Source organism: Cnephaeus nilssonii (genome assembly GCF_951640355.1).
Source record: "Cnephaeus nilssonii genome assembly, chromosome: 5".
Classification (NCBI taxonomy): Eukaryota; Metazoa; Chordata; class Mammalia; order Chiroptera; family Vespertilionidae; genus Cnephaeus; species Cnephaeus nilssonii.
The window spans coordinates 45,205,372-45,222,140 of NC_137076.1; the positions used below are offsets into that span (position 1 = coordinate 45,205,372).

A 16,769-nucleotide genomic window follows, 5' to 3' on the forward strand; every position below is an offset into this window, starting at 1 on the left:
GTAGATTTGAACCTGGTATATGCTCACTCTGCTAGCCAGTCTGTAAGGGTTTTAAGAAGGTTTAAAGTTTTGCCTCTGTTACACAGACTGGGCGCTTTCTCGGGTTTTGGAAATCAAGGGGATGGCCTGTGTCCAGGTTAAACTAGATGATCCGTAAGCAGTCGTAAGGACTGAACCCCACAACCTCTTGTATTCTTCAGCTACAAAGTGGGAAGAATACCTACCTACCCACAGGGCAGATGCTACTGTGGAAATCCAATATCAATTACAAAATGTTTTGATAGGTTAAAAGCAGCTGGAAAACCTTAGTTGCTGTATTACTGTTGAATAGCATTCTCTAATTCGTAGACTGAAAGAGCCTGGTGTCTTCTATGATGAGTCATAAAAGCAAATGCTCATACCTCCTCCTTTCTCGGCGGCGTGGGCAGCTTCGGGGGTCTGGAGGCTCCAGGCAGTGCTGCCTTGTCCTGTCTGACGAGGGTGGCCCCTCTGGAATCTCTCCGGTCGGTGTTCTCAAAATCACCCATATTCCAGGCGATCTGCCCACGGCTGAATTTTCCTAGCATGTCCATAATAGAAGGTTTGGGTTGCCTGAAATAGGAACAAATTGGTTGGTTATCAAGTTGGAAGGACCTAGAAACAAGGCCACCAGTTTTCAGATAGTTGAGATTTGTCTGTTTCTCTTGGGATTTGAAGAGATTTCTAGCCACGGGCTTGGGAAAGCGAATGACCTGAGCCATCAGCAGGTGTCCTGAGACGTTCCCGGACCCCGCCCACTCCGCTCCACCGGAAACCCAGGGGCTGGAGATGGGGAGCCACCTCCCCAGATGGACATGTGTCTAGGAACCTGTGGGTGCATTTGCCCTGTGTCATGACTGCCCCTCATGTCCTGCAGGCCTGGCATGCAAGATGCTGAGAAGTGCAAGGTGAGATGCTCAGGCCGAGACTTCACGAGACCCACAAGTTCTGCAGGACATGGTCTGTTCATGCTGAGAGAGAGCTCAGGGAATTCAGGAAAATACCAGTTTCGTGATTCCAGAGTCTGCCCTTGGACAGTGTATTGGAAGAATGACCTAGGCGTTATTCTCTTTCCCCAGTGAAATCCTTGCCTAGCTCCCAACAGCCCTATATTAGCGTATTATCTAAGGACTGCCTTCGGGGGGGGGGGGAGGGGGGGGAGAGAAAAAGAATCGCAGGATAAGGATCTGCCATCTCACTTGGAAGGCTGTTTCACTCTAGAGAGCCCCATCCCTCCACTGGGTGCTCAGAGCCCCGTGGCCACTGCACACTTCCCTTCCTGGAATCTGAGTTTCATGGGTGCCCAAGTCCTTCGGACCAAGATTTGTGGCAGGTCTGCCTCACTCTCACCCATTCAAGAACATGCACATAACCATAGCTAATAGTACATGGCCGAGGAGGCAGCAATGTGGGGCAAAGTACCACTTATCTTAGAGCAAGCATGTCAAACTCAAAGGCTAACATGGGCGAAATAAACAAGGTTTTAAGTTTACGTGGGCCGCAAAAAAAAACAACAGCTTCAATTTTCATAGAAACGTAGGTTTATTTCAATAGAGACATGCTGAATACAAAGGGCTCAAATAAATGAGTAATCATTATCATAAAATAATAGAACATTTTAATAAAAATTAATATTTTTTCTTGAATGTTAACTTACCAGACACTGAATAACTGCACAAATTAATAAGCGTAACACAAACAAACCTATTTTTCTTGTTCTCCAAAAGCGAAATATTTCCTGTTGTGCACACCAAACAGGTCAGTGCAAGACTAATGACTAATGACGTGGCAATCGGCTGCTAAAATATTCGCTGCCAGTATTAGTGGAGAGAAATGTGCGCCTGTGTGTAAGTCGCATAAGGGAAATGAATGCAACACGATTATAGTAATCAGTCATTAGCGAACATTGTCATTCATTATTAATAATTATGTATAACAGGATATTGTAAAAATTAAGTTACGAAATTTTTATTAAAACGTTTCCTATGTACCGTTATATTGGCTGGGCCACAAAAATATGCATTATAGGCCACACACAGCCCGCGGGCCGTGAGTTTGACATACTTGCCTTAGAGTGTATGTACCAGTGGGAGACAGAAATAGACATGAGTAAGTCAAATGTTTGGGTAGTACCATGAAGAAAAATAAATCCAGGTAAGGAACAGAAAATGCGGGCATGCTATTTTTGTGAGGGGAGGCAGGAGCGGGGGAGGTAACACTAAGCAGAGGGCTCAGGGCAGAGAGAGGCCATCCATCCTCAAGGCGCACAGGGCAGACACTCCCGCCCCACTGGCGGGAATCACAGAGTGCCTGCGGGGAGAGAGCTGACCTCACTCTCCAGCACACCCTCCCTGACACCCCACAGAACGAAGTTCAAACTCTTCAGCTGAGCGCACAGGGGTGTTTATTGTTGCTATTTGCTTTTTGACTGTTTTCTCTCTCTTTTTTTTAAATGGTGTACCCACAGGGGCCTTTCTGGCCTGCCCTCCCGCCCTCCCTCCTCTCAGACACACACACACACACAGAGCTTCATTGTGCCCTTAGCCCCGCTGTGAGCTCTGGGAGCCACACTTTCAGACCTTCAGACTCTGCTTCAACCTTTCTTTCTGCTTGTAACCCCTCCCGCCTCCTTTCCTGGGCTTTAAGTCAGCTTTTCTGTGAAGACTTTCCCTATGCCTGTCAGGCAGCAATTTCTCTCCTTCCACATCACATGACATTTGAATTCTTTTGTAGAAACTCTTAGAATAGACTTAAATTCCCAGGGCAGCAGGCTCTTGCCTCCAAACCCAGTGCTCCTTAAAGGGCCCAGAACATGTCTCATTCATCATCGGCTCCAGTGCCCGTTACCCTGCCTGACACATAGCTGACACTCAACTAATCTGTGATGGATAGAGTAATGAGGAAGGGAGGGAGATCAGAATGAAATTTCTTTTTTTAATCAAAAACGATGATTTTTCAATAACAGTTTACATTCAATATTATTTTGTATTAGTTTCGGGTGTATAGCACAGTGGTTAGACAGTCATATTTTTGACTAAGTACTCTCCCCAGTATGTCCAGTACCACCTGGCATTACTTTCAAGGTGATCCCACCCCCCTCCACTCTCCTGCAGCCGCCTCCTCCCCTCCCACCAATGGCAGGTGTGCAGGAATGGATCCTACAGTCTGGTTTGTTATTTGCAGGTACAGATCAATAGCTAGGGATAATTTCAAGAAAGTTGAAAGGGCAAGATAGCTAATGGTTAGAATGTAGGGACGGGCATTATTTATAATTCTAATATATTAGCTTGATGAATGGTTCATAGGAAAACCATTTCATGCAAATGTGCTACATTTTCTTAAAAGTAATGTGTTACAGAAGCAATTATACTGAATAGTTTAGAAAAAAAAACACATTGCCTGTAGTTTGCCTTCATTTAAGCACTAAGATATTTTATAATCTTTTTTATTTTTTAAATTCAGACTACCCTGTGTCCCTGAATCTTGAATCACCAGGAGCCATGAAAGTTAAAAGTTAGTTGTAATTCAAAGATTTTAAGGGTCTTAAAGAAATAGTAGCCATGTTCACTATGGAGAATTACACACACTAGTTCTGATTTACAAAGGAGCCACAAAAGTCAAGAGAAGGAAACCAAGAAGCAGCAGGTTGGGGTCCAGCTGGAGCGTGAATGCCAGGCCATGGGTAATGGTTCGCTGTTAGTGACAAAGGCCCAACAGCCAGCACACACTCGTGCGACCCCCCAAAAAACAAACAAAGCAACCAAACATTCTTAGTGTAACATTCTTACTATTAACTTAAAGGGTCAGATCTTTTTCTTTTTGATAATTTCAAGCTTATACAACGTGCAAGCACAATACAATAGTGTTTTTTTTTTTCCTGAACCACTTGAAGGTATGTCATTGACATGATACCCATCATCCCCAAGTACTTGGGTATGGCATTCCTACAAACCAGGACCTGCTATACAACCTCAGTATAACCATCAAAATCAGAGGAACTCAGAATGTTCACTTGTTTGAATGACTATCATGTAAGCCTCAGACATGAGTCCCATTTTGCCAATTGTCCCAACAATGTCCGTTCTGTAAAAGGATCCAGCTGGGAAGCACCCGTTGCCTTTAGTTTTCTCCTCTCTTCAGTCTCCTTCAACCTGGAACCAAGTCTCAGTCCTCCTGTGACCGTCACACAGCCGTGAAGCTTTTAAGAGCACAGACCAGTTATTTTGTAGATGTCCCTCAATGTGGATTGATTTTGTTTCTCCTTGATTAGCTTCAGGTTAGACATCTCCGAGCAAGAATAACACAGAATGGCCATGGCGTGACTGTCCCAGGTCTGGTGAGGTTCCCGTGGGTCACTTGATTAAAGTAGTGTCTGCCAGGCCCCTCCCTTGTGAAATCACTTGTCCCTTTTGTTATTAGTATTTCGTCAGAAAATACTTTGACATTATGTAAGCTCTCATTCCACGTCAAACTTTCAACTTATTCATTTATTTTTTTTAAACTTTAAAAAACACATTTTATTGATTTCAGAAAGGAAGGGAGAGGGAGAGAGAGAGATAGAAACATCAATGATGAGAGAGAATCATTGATTGGCTGCCTCTTGCATGCCTCCTACTGGGGATCGAGTCCACAACCTGGGCATGTGCCCTTGACCGGGAGTCAAACCATGACTTCTTGGTTCATAGATCAATGCTCAACCACTGAGCCATGCTGGCTGGGCCATTTATTTCTTTACATCAATAGGATCTTGTGGTTTCTTATTTTATGCAATGGATTATAATCCATTTATAATGTTCATTTTCATGTTTAAATTGTCCTAGATTTGGCTGGTGAGAGCCCTTTCAATCTGGCTTCTGTGTCCTTTCGACATGTCCCTGACATTCTTTGAGCATTTCCTTAAATTTTTAGCACAAAAAAAGGTTCCAGGTTCATCATTCCCTGCCCTAGCCCTGGAATAATCCATTTCTTGAAGGAACCCTAGTTCCTTTTAGTGGAAAATGGTATTTAGAATTCAAGATCTGATTACGAGGGTTGTCACTGTCCTGCAGCCATCTCAGACAGCACTGCACAGGGTTCATCAGAGGGCTCATTCTCCCGCTCTCTCTCGTCATATTTGTAACTCTTTTCTACAGTAGGAAACCTGGCTCTCCTTCTCTGTATTTACTTATTTAACCAGTCTTTTTGTCTATAACCAATCTCCCATTTCCATCCCCCACCCCCATTATCTCTCATATTGCTTCATCTATATTTCTTTGGGGAAGAATCTTCTATTCCTTTTGTTTCTTTACCATTGGTATTCCCCAGAAATCCCCATGATTCTCATATCTTGGTACACTATCACCCATCTCCAGACCAGGCAGGGAATAGTATTTATACCTCAGGATCTAACCAATACCAACATACTGATGTTTAAAATCTTTACTTTTAGCTCCATAACCTACACATAAATTCCCAGCTTTTTTACTAAACCTAATACCAGGATATCTCATAGCTGACAATAACATCTAGCACTTATTCAGATACATGAGCTTCCAGATAATATGCTAGTTGCTTCATATGCATTACCTCTAATCATATATATATATATATATATATATATATATATATATATATATATATATATATGAGGCTAAGTGACCGACCGTCCATCCGACTGACTGAACGGCCAGTACATATGACACGCACTGGCAATTTAAAAACGTTGACTCACACATACGCAATACATATAAGGCTCTCGCTGGCGCCAATCACACTCGATGCCAGAATGTATCTGAAGACCAACTATTGGCACAGCATAACTCTGAAGCTGAAAGAAAGCGTCGTCATCGATATACTATTTTGACATGTAATTTTTTGCAGTAACGTAATTACCGCACGAATCTTTCTTCTAATTAAGTTCCTTTCAATGTGCACGAATCCGTGCACCAGGCCACAAGACTTCATAATAATCCCAGATGATAGGTATCATCTCCTAGTTTTTACATCTGAGATTAAATTGAGTAAGTCATTTATCCAAGATCAAACAGTTAAAAAGCAGTAGATCTGGGATTTGAACTCAGAGTTATCTGATTCTAAACTTATGCAAATACTTCATCTGTGAAATGGAGATCATAATATTATAACATCTACTCTTTAGGAGAACTAAATGAGTTAATACTTACAAAGCACTTAAAACAGTATCAGGGACATATTACAAATTCAGTAGATGTTGACTATGTTGTCCTCATAGGATGCTGCCTCTCAGTTCATCTCCACACACGTGCCCTGCTTCCTCTCCATCTGGCCCCAAATGCCCTCTCCTTCCTCTAGTTCATATTTTTGGACAATGACATAACCATACACCCAACCACTCAAGAGACATATCAGAATTGCTTTTGACTTTTACATCTGCTCCATTCCCCTACATAGAGTTGCTTGCCAAGTCTCGCTGAGTCTTTTTCCAAACTGTCTCACCGTCACAAATTTAGGCGCCCATCATTGCAAGTATCCCAGTGCCACTTAATGTGTCTTCCTTCCTTCAGTTTCTCCTTCCTCTGCTCCATCCACTCAGTAAACAGTCTTCTACGGCTGTTCCATGCCAGGTATTCTTTCTAACACAAGGTTTGAGTATATTACTTCCTTAATTAATTTTTTAAAAACAACAGTCCATTGCCTATAGACATTAGCACAAGATCTTTAGTATGGAATTTAAAACACTATACCATCTGTCCCCTGGACTGCAATTTCCCCCAGACCCCCCAAACCAATATCCTATGTGTTACCCATCAAACAATGAGCCATGAAGGTCCACTTCTCCATGTGATTTCTTTTGGCTTACGTGATGTGATTCTTAAGGCTGGAATTTCGTTCCTGGCCCCACCTCCAAGCTCTCCTTTTGCTTTCCCACTCAGCCTTAAAAATGGAACTCATGTTACCACAGAGCATTCCTGAATGGTGACCCGAGCTTCAACACGGGGCCACAACCATGACTGCGGCGTTCCCACAGAACATTGTTCCCACCTGTTACACTTGATGTTCTGTTGACTCTTGCCCGCAGTAAATCTGTGAGTAAAGGCAAGGTTCCATGTCTCAGTTTTTTCAGTGTCTAGCAGAGATCCTGAACATAGAACATGTTTTCAGTCGATTGTGCTTGCTTCTATGAAGACACAAAAATATGTTCTGTATTTATCCCCAGCGAAGGAGACTGTGAGTACACCTGATAGGGGATTTGGAGTGAAGTGGAACTGATTTCACATTCATACACTCTTTTGTTGTTTGAATTTTTAAAACTGTGAGCATGAATTATTTTTACCATAAAACATGTCCATATTTTCCTTTAAAAAAAACCTGTTGGTTATTTGGGCAGTGGCTGGAATTTTCCTAGCAGCCTGGACAGCCGAGAAATGGAGTGAGAAGATAAAACAGACTTCGGCACTAAGTTAGGACATGACTGGCTGGACCTTGCTTATGTAACTGTCTAAAGGCAATGGGACAAACTGGACTTTCATCTGGACACTGCTGCCAGGAAAAATACCGTGGACAGCTGACGAGGGGACTTGTTAGGGGGGTTGCTCTGCTTGGTCCTCGGGTGCCTGCCTTTCTGTGACTCAGTCTGGGCCTGCAGGAGACCCCGGGGCAGCCACTTTGATTTATGACCAAACAATTCAATGAACTCTCTGTATGGTGGCCAAAGAACCGGCGTGAATGAATGTTTACCTAAATCGATCAAAATAGCTGCTTATTCTGGAGATTGACCACCCAGCGTCAGTCTTGCCCAAGAACAAACCTTTTTCTTCTGTTTTGAGGTCTCCTGGGTTCCCTCTGGTTGACTAAAAATAGTTCTATTAAGTGGTAAAATTAATGTCTTTGGGATTCCAAAGTTAAAGAAACAAGTTGCTAACTGTGTGAGTTCCAGTGAGTCAGTCTGGATATATATATATATATATATACCAAAACCGTTCTTCACTTGAGTCTCAAATAGAGAAATATGAGGAACCTTCCCCTTAGGGCTTCAGCTTTTTTCTTGCAGCAACATAAAGTGATGTAACTCTGTGTATGTCTAGCCTGTGAAGAGAACTGTTACCGTGTCTATATTGTGACTTAAAAGCGTGACTACCTGTTTTCCCAGCCAGCTAGTTCCCTTAAATGTTTGCTTTCTCACAGGGTCATTGATTTCTACCCCTTCCATTTCCGGAAGTATTCAAAAGCCACTGATGGCCCATGGAAATTTTGGAGAAACACATTTAGAAACCCTTTGGCAGGATCTGTGCTTTCTGAGAGAACAGCCCTTCTCTCCCTGTCATTTTCTCTTTGGAACATTTGCAGGAAAACAAGGCTCCTGTTTTTTAAAGATCTTTCTGCATTTGTGGTGTAGTTAGTCTATACCTCAAGCCAGAATCTGCCAAGGAATGAAAGCCCTAATTGGGGCTTTAAAGATGTTTTGAATAGAATTTTTGTTTTCGGAATTGACTTTCTGCATAGATGGAGTGGGTGTTGCTATGACACAGGCAGGTGCAGAGGTGGTTTAACTTCAGAGACTCTGGCTGCCTGAGAAAATACTTCCTTCTACCCTCCTTTGCTGCTGCCTTTTATTCTACAACCAGACACCAGACTTCCAGTGCCCACAGGCAGGGAGTGTTACTATAAAGCATTATGACCTGGCCCTTTCTAGAGAACATATCTTGAAGGTACCACAAAGGAGGACCTGAGGAAATTGGGATACTGTAGGTCACTTTCAGCTATATCATCATTTAGTTAAACACAACCTTATTTCTTACACATTGATTTTCCTTCCCTCCCTGTCCTTATAAAATCATATGTGAGGAAGTTGTGTCTTATTTTCAAAAGATTTTCATCTTAATCCTCTGGGATAACACTTATTTGATTCTGAATCAATCGCTGTCATGGAGATGAATAAAAAAATGAAATTATCTTGATATTTCATACTTGGACAAACAAAATGAGTGCACAACTAAATTTAGCAGTTACCAGTAGAGAAAAAATCATAATGCTAATGGAATCTCTCCCAGGTTAGTTGTTGCTCAGGAGACTCTTGATGAATAGAAAGAGACAGAGGCTTATAAAAGTAAGCTAATTTTTAGTAATTCATATCCAAAGGAGTTTACACAGGTTTATCTAGAAGGCATGTGTCATGCTTTCTTGTTTAATTTTCAATTACCTCTGAGTTATAACTTAACCTGTTTAAGATAAAGGGCCAAAGTAATATCCAAGTGGGTGATTAGGACAATATTTGAGGAAATTTATAGCCTCAAAGATCCAGAAGTTATCTCTATTGTTGATCCTGTCTTTAGATAAGAGTCGTAGCCAGAGTGTACTGAGCAGACACCTGGTCTGTATGGGTTTGGTATCCCTGGGAGACCACACAGGAAGCCAGTAGTCTATGTAAGATGGACCCATGGCAGAAGGACCAAGATATTAGTATATGAATAAACAATTGCTCATTTACTGCTGTACCTATGAATCAGTGAAATGGCTACTGGGAGGTTATGTGATTGCAATAAACATCCAAGGTTAACCATTCATGATAAAATGTAGAAGATAAAACTTATACCTGCTTGAATTTTTTATTCTTGTTTATTAGTTCCCTCCTTTCCAAGAGAGCAAACGTGTCTTAAGTGGGTCTGTGTTATCTACAGGCACAAACTATTTTGCAGAAGTAGATAGGGTTATTTTAATTTATAAACACGACTGTGTGAGTCATCTTAGTATGAAACATTACTGTCTCAAGGGGGAAAAAAAAATGAAATCGCTTCCCAAAGAAGTGTTTGAGAAAACACAAGGGAAGTCTTCCCAAATTGCTAGTGTGGCTACTGCAGACAGAAGAACATTGCTTGAACGCTATTTTTAAAAGACAGAAAGAGATAACTACAAGCAAGACTATCTATTTTCCTTTTACATAGAAAAAGCCCAGCCCTGGATGCAGCTGGGCAAGACACTGAGAACTGGAAGCTTGGGGCGAGAAGACGCTGCCTGGTCTGGTGGTCCCTGTAGCTGAGTTCCTGCCATGGCAGCACGTGCCAGAGGGTCGATGAGGACTGACCTTCCACCAGTCTCCATCTCTCCTTTTTGGATCACCTATGGCTGGCACTGGGGCCCAGGATACACTGAGCTTGGCTGCTTTCATAAACATGTACTCTCAGCATCCCTTCTTTCTTCTGCACCACTCAAGCCACATCACGCTGCATCCCACCTGAAACTGATGCTGAAATGCCCTTGAGGCTCGCATAAGATGGACAGCCATTGCCAGTCAACTGATCCATGTCAATGTTTCTTCTCTCTCTCTCTCTCTCTCTCTCTCTCTCTCTCTCTCTCTCTCTCTCTCCCATCCTCCTTCCCAACAGTCAATAATAAATAAACAAACAAACAAATAACAAAATTAGGGAATAATATGGGGCCAGTGTACACTCATCTAATAGCTTATATTGTCCTTCCTGTCTAAGATTTCACCCTGGAATGGTAATCTTGAATCTCTACAGTATCCTTAATCACAAATGTCCTTAATCAGAAAGAAATGAGTCTCTTCTAGGTACTCAACTTGATTTCTTCGTAATGTAAGAAAATGTAGTCTTCCAATATAGAAAAGTGTTCTTGCCTATGAAGGGGAAGTGCTGTTGTTAACTATTTGTCCATCAGTTAGCTGGAAAATTCAACTCACCCTAGTCCCTGGAGCACACTCATTAAACAATGTTTACTTAAAACATTTCCTTTTTTGGGCCATTTTTATTTTTTAAAAACCTGGGCAGGTAATTAGTACATTTTTTATTTGCTTCATCTATGCTATTAATTATATAATATTGTATGCGGGTGTAACATTGTTCATTATCTTCAATTATAGATTCAAACCATGAAGTTTGATCATCACTACTCTCTTTGAGCCATTGTGCCTGTTTTAGAACATGCCCCCAAGTACGGAGTCCTTTGCTCTGTACACTGACTATTGCATAAAAACAAAATTCTCACACACACGCACGCACACACACACACACACACACACACACACACACACGAAAGAAATAAAAAGCTTGCTCTCGGGCTTTCTCTAGGAGAGCACCTAAGGTTTGTGTGGTTCTGGAGAATGACACACACCATATGCTTCAAACCTCAGGTCGTGATACTTTTGGTTCGACTTATTGCTTTTATTTCACAGGCAATTGAACCACTGTATTTGAAAGGCTTGTGTATTCTAGCACTACATTTAAGTAAAGAATTAATAGAAGCAAGCGAGATCTCACATTACCCGAAGTGAACACGTCTTTGTGACCTTGCCAAATTGTCTCCCCCGAGCTCCAGAATGGGGAAAGTGCTGTCCCTGCCACAGCCGCGTCACCAGCACTTGCCGGTTGCCCTTATGGGCGCCAGCTGGGCTTCCTGTGACGGGGGCTGTGCGATCTGAATCAAGCATGTCACCTTCCTCTAAGGAGGAACATACTCCACAAGGTTCCTGTTGCCAAGCGTCTGTCCACAATGTAGAAATACAGAAAGGTGTTTACTGACTTCCATTCAGTATTTTTTAATGACTGATATGAAGTGACTCTGGGACAGCTGTCCAAAATCTTGCCAGAAATGCAGTGTACCAGATGGCCTAGGGTCACCTATTAGGAATGTTGACTATAATTCCTGATGTTGTCAGAGATGGGAGAGAGTTTATATAAGCTATGCAGGAAGGACTGCCCATCTCCACAGCTCAGGGCTCCTGAGATAACAAGTCCAGGGCCTCTCTGCTGAGGGCCGCTTCCTGGGCGTCACTGGCTTATTTGCGTGAGTATCAGAAAACAACAGAAGGAAGGAAGGCGAGCTGTGTTGATTTATGTGGCTTGGCAGCAAGGCAGGTGGAGGTGAGTTGGGAGACTATCACAGTATTGAATCAATTTAGTTTGGGGACCAGCTTACCTATCCAAATGGAACATCTTGACCTTCATGAACTAAAGATAAAGCTGATAGTTTTCTTCAAGGTGACTTTGGAAATGTAAATATACCCAAAATAGTTTAAAGATTCCTAAGTACTCATCACCCAGCTTCAAACATTATCAATTTATAGCCAATCTTATTTCATTTCTATCCTGCTTTCTAATCCTCCTATCTTTCTGGTATAACTAAAAAATATAAAAATTCCCTTTTAACATAATCACAAGGCTATTTTTTCCTCCAAAAAATATAACAATTTTACCAAATATTCAGACTTCAAAATTCTAATTTTCTCATAAATGTTATGACTTTTGGCACTTTGTTTGTTAGAAACAGAATCCAAATAAGTTTCTCTTCTCCTTCTCCTCCCCACTCCTTCTCTTCCTCTTTTTCCTCCTCTTCCTTCTCCTTCTACTATTGGTTGAAGAAATAAATTTTGTTTCATAAAAATGTTGCTTCCATTTGTCCTATAAAATTTCCCACAATACATTTTTCTGACAGCATCTCCATGTTGTCATTTAGCATTTTCTGCTGTCTTCTGACTTCCTATGTATACATTGTTAGTTGGATTTAGAGGCCTGATCGAAGTAGGTTTTGGGGACAAGACTACTGTATAGTTGGCGAGGGCTGCCATAATGCAGCACCACGGACTGGTGGCTTCTACAACAGGAAGGTCTTTTCTCTCAGTTCTGGAGGCCAGCCGTCCAAGATCAAGGTGTCGGCAGGGTTGGTTTGTTCTGAGGCCTCTCTCCTTGTAGATGGCCATCTTCCCATGTGTCTTTCCATGGTCATTCCTGTGTGCTGGCCTGTGTTCCAATCTTCCCATAAGGAAGATTCCCACCAGTCATATTGGATTAAGGGCCACCTTAACGACCTCATTTTAATTACCTCTTCGAAGAACCTGTTTCCAAATACAGTCACATTCTGAGGTCCTAGGGGTTAGGACTTCAACTTATGAATTTGGGAGGACAACTCAGTCCATAACCACTACTTTCCAGGTGGTGGTGTGCTTTCATCAAGAGGCGCATACAGGGTGGGGCAAAGTAGGTTTACAGTTGTGAGAAGTGAAACACAGTTTATTCTTGTTTATTATTTATTAAGTATTGTATTATTTTCTATATGAACAACCGGAAACCTACTTTTGCCCCACCCTGTTCTGGTTTTGGCAGCCTTTGATGATTAGTACCTGGATTTATTAATTTATTAGCACTTGCAAAATGATGCTGTCCTAATTCCTTTATTCCTTCTTTATGTGTTAGCTGGATGACTTGATTTTTTTTTAAGTCCCCTCATCATCTATTAGGTTTGCAGTGGTGCCATTTGTAGTGGAAAGGCAGAATTAATGTTTGATTCTTTCCTTTTATTTACTCATTTTCAAAATAAGTTGATTCATGGGAATCCTCCAATGTGACCAGTTTGTTGTGGGTTTTCAGGTGACATCATGAACTCATGAATGTTCATGTATACGTATGTACAGGTAGATGAATCTGAGTCCATTGCAGTCACCACACCTTTCTTCAAGGTGCATATTTTGGGCAGGTGGGGGTCTCTACAAGTTTGGCTTCTAAGTCCCTTAGACAGGACTGTGGTGGTCTTGGCTGGCTTCCTCACCTCGTATGGCGGGGAGTACTAGGTCATATTTCCCATTTCCTTCTCCAAATACAGAATCAACCATTTCTCCAAGAAGCCTGATTCCTTTTGTGGAAAAGGTATTTGAAGAGTAGAACCAAGTAGTAGGGGGGCTCACAACTACTGAGTTGGTTCCCATGCCTAGGCCTTTATGGTGAATAGAGCTATGAAAATAGATACATAAATGCACACTATCATACACATATATACACATATATCTTCCAATCAAATTCAGGATTTGTTTTTTAGCTCTGTTATGTTAACATCTATATTTTCTTTCTCCCACTCTAAGAATCCTGTTACTCAACCAAACCAGGAATAATTGAATTCTAGTAATCACGTCATTGCCACATCACACCCAAGCAAAGCCAGAGTAACATTGCCAACACTTCCACCAAGCTCTTAGCAGTTGTTGTTATTCTTAGAATACACCCCACTAGAGGTTTATACTCAAATTTCTGTGCTTTAAAAATCTCTTCAAATAATTCCTTTCTGTGGGTTAAGTCATCAACCTGATACTCATTTTGTTTGTTTTTAAACTTTGTATTTACTTTAAGCTATTTTATAAATGAGAAGTCAGATATAAGGTACATCTCATAGGTAAGATGTGTCAAGCCAAGTGTGGAACCAGTAATGCTTTGCTATTTTTTTTTCTTGTTGTCATTATCATATACATCTAGCGTTGGGTGGTGTCATGGTAGGTTTGGAGCAGGTGCTGCCTGAATCCTGTCTTACTGAATAGCTGCGAGGAAGGACTCTAATTCTGGGAGAAACTGTCTTGAAGGCCTTATCTCTGCTCAGTGAAGAAAACATTTGTTCTGCCACCCACCATGTACCTCAACTTTGAATTTTAATGAGTTAGCCTTTAAGCTGCTAGCCAGAAAACAAGCTGCAAGGCTCTGTAGAAACCCTGCCATCTTTATACATCACGATAGAGGCTAGAAATGAAATGTTTTTATCAAATATGTGGTAATTGTGCTTCAAGGTAATTCATCTGAACGTGTGAAGTTCCATCTCTAAAATAAATACATAAGAGCATCTTGGAACCTAAATACAGCAACTCTAGAAGCTGACTCCTACCTGTCCTCCAAGCTCAGGGGACCATAGAGAGCTTTTCTGACCCCTTCTCCAAGTTTAGATTTCCAAATATATATTTCCATTGTGCCCACTAAAATACTCCCTGTTGTAACAGGCATTACACTTAGTGGTTACACTTTGTTAAATATCTAAACCCAGCATCAAGCAGAGTGCTAGACACAAATAGGTAATCAGTACATATTGGTTGACCACATATTTCCATCACTGCGTGCGTCCTGATATACCCTACTATAAGTATCTGTTTATCTGTCTCTTCCTCCCACTATCTGGTAAGCTCTGTGAGGGCAGGAACTGTGTCTTATTTCCTGGGTACTCCACTTCTCCGTAATCTGGATGGAATAAAGAACGAAAGTGATACCATTGAAAACTGAATTAGAATTATGAAGGATAAGTACAAGATGCTCTTGAGGCTCATATTATAAGTATGAGGCAACATCCTACATAATAAAATGGTAATATGTAAATTACCATCACTCCGCTACGCCCACGATTGGGCCAGCAGGAGGCGCAGGGGGCGGGACTCAGGGTGGCCGGGGTAGCTGATTGGGCCAGAAGGACGCTGAGCTCGCGGCGCCTCTGGCACCGCGAGCTCAGCGTCTGTACCATGGCTGCCGGAGGCTTTCGGAAGGCCTGGGGCGCCGGACAGGTCCCCCGCGATCAAAGGCCAAAGCGGGGGACCTGGCCGCCTGTCTGCTCCGGCGCAAGGCCTTTCGAAAGCCTCCGCAGCGCCGGAGGCTTTCGGAAGGCCTGGGGCGCCTGCGGACAGCCAGCCGGACAGGTCCCCCGCGATCAAAGGCCAAAGCGGGGGACCTGGCCGCCTGTCTGCTCCGGCGCAAGGCCTTTCGAAAGCCTCCGCAGCGCCGGAGGCTTTCGGAAGGCCTGGGGCGCCTGCGGACAGCAGGACAGGTCCCCCGCGATCAAAGGCCAAAGCGGGGGACCTGGCCGCCTGTCTGCTCCGGCGCAAGGCCTTTCGAAAGCCTCCGCAGCGCCGGAGGCTTTCGGAAGGCCTGGGGCGCCTGCGGACAGCCAGCCGGACAGGTCCCCCGCGATCAAAGGCCAAAGCGGGGGACCTGGCCGCCTGTCTGCTCCGGCGCAAGGCCTTTCGAAAGCCTCCGCAGCGCCGGAGGCTTTCGGAAGGCCTGGGGCGCCTGCGGACAGCCAGCCGGACAGGTCCCCCGCGATCAAAGGCCAAAGCGGGGGACCTGGCCGCCTGTCTGCTCCGGCGCAAGGCCTTTCGAAAGCCTCCGCAGCGCCGGAGGCTTTCGGAAGGCCTGGGGCACCGGCGGACAGCCCGCTGGTGCACCAGGTGCATGATTAAATCATGCACTGGGCCTCTAGTTAAAAGATAAAGTGATGACATACTTATAATCTCTCAACTGTGGTTTAATGCCACAGCCTGACCTCTGTATCCTCAGACCCTCTCTGTGTTGGATCCGTGCCGGGGACTTTACATAACGTTGACTTCATCCTCAAGACAACTCCAGGTGGTAGCTATTATCATTCTCCTTTTTACCCTTGGAACTGAGGTGCAGAGAGCATCTACATTTCATAAAATAAGGGGATTAACCCAATTAGGTCCAACTCTAAAGTCTTGCTTATAGGACCTTCCAGTTATGAAAATCTGAAATTATCAGCAGTCTTAAAAGAAACGTTAAAAAAAACACACACACAAAAAAAAAGCAGAAATGATAGTAACATGTAAAAATGGAATGGATGATTACGATGTTGTTGTTTCATCTGGCAATATAGATATAAGCTAAGTGATATGATTGACTTTTTGTTTGGTAATAAAAGAAAGTTTGAAATTACCATGACCAGGACATGTTTGTGGCTTTACAAAATTGAATAGATAATAGAGAAATAACAACAATCCAAATATTTGTAACAGGTTGTTTTGTTTGTTTGTTTGTTTTGCATTCTTTTCAGTACATGAAGTCCATTTGCCTGAGCCTAACAGCTTAGCCCCTCTGTTTATTTGTAGCTGGTGGTCATTGCAGCGTCTGCTTTGTCAGTAGCCCTAGTCTCCTGAAACAGCCTCTGAGAGCCACAGTTCTGATGTGTGAAATGCTGAGATGCTAGGCCAGTGGGTTGACAGTGCTTCTTTCTAACGCACTTTGATG

The 16,769-nt window shown here is 42.8% G+C and overlaps 1 protein-coding gene across 1 annotated transcript in view; it reads right to left on the reverse strand.

The window, feature by feature from the left end:
* Positions 1-395: 395 nt before the first annotated feature.
* SPMIP2 (sperm microtubule inner protein 2) overlaps positions 396-16,769 on the reverse strand; it is a gene marked incomplete at both ends in the record, with an annotated part of 67,506 nt that continues 51,132 nt past the window's right edge. The window contains one exon of the mRNA XM_079770247.1: positions 396-591. Coding sequence (XP_079626373.1) covers positions 396-591 — 196 coding nt within the window. The remainder of the gene's footprint in view (positions 592-16,769) is intronic.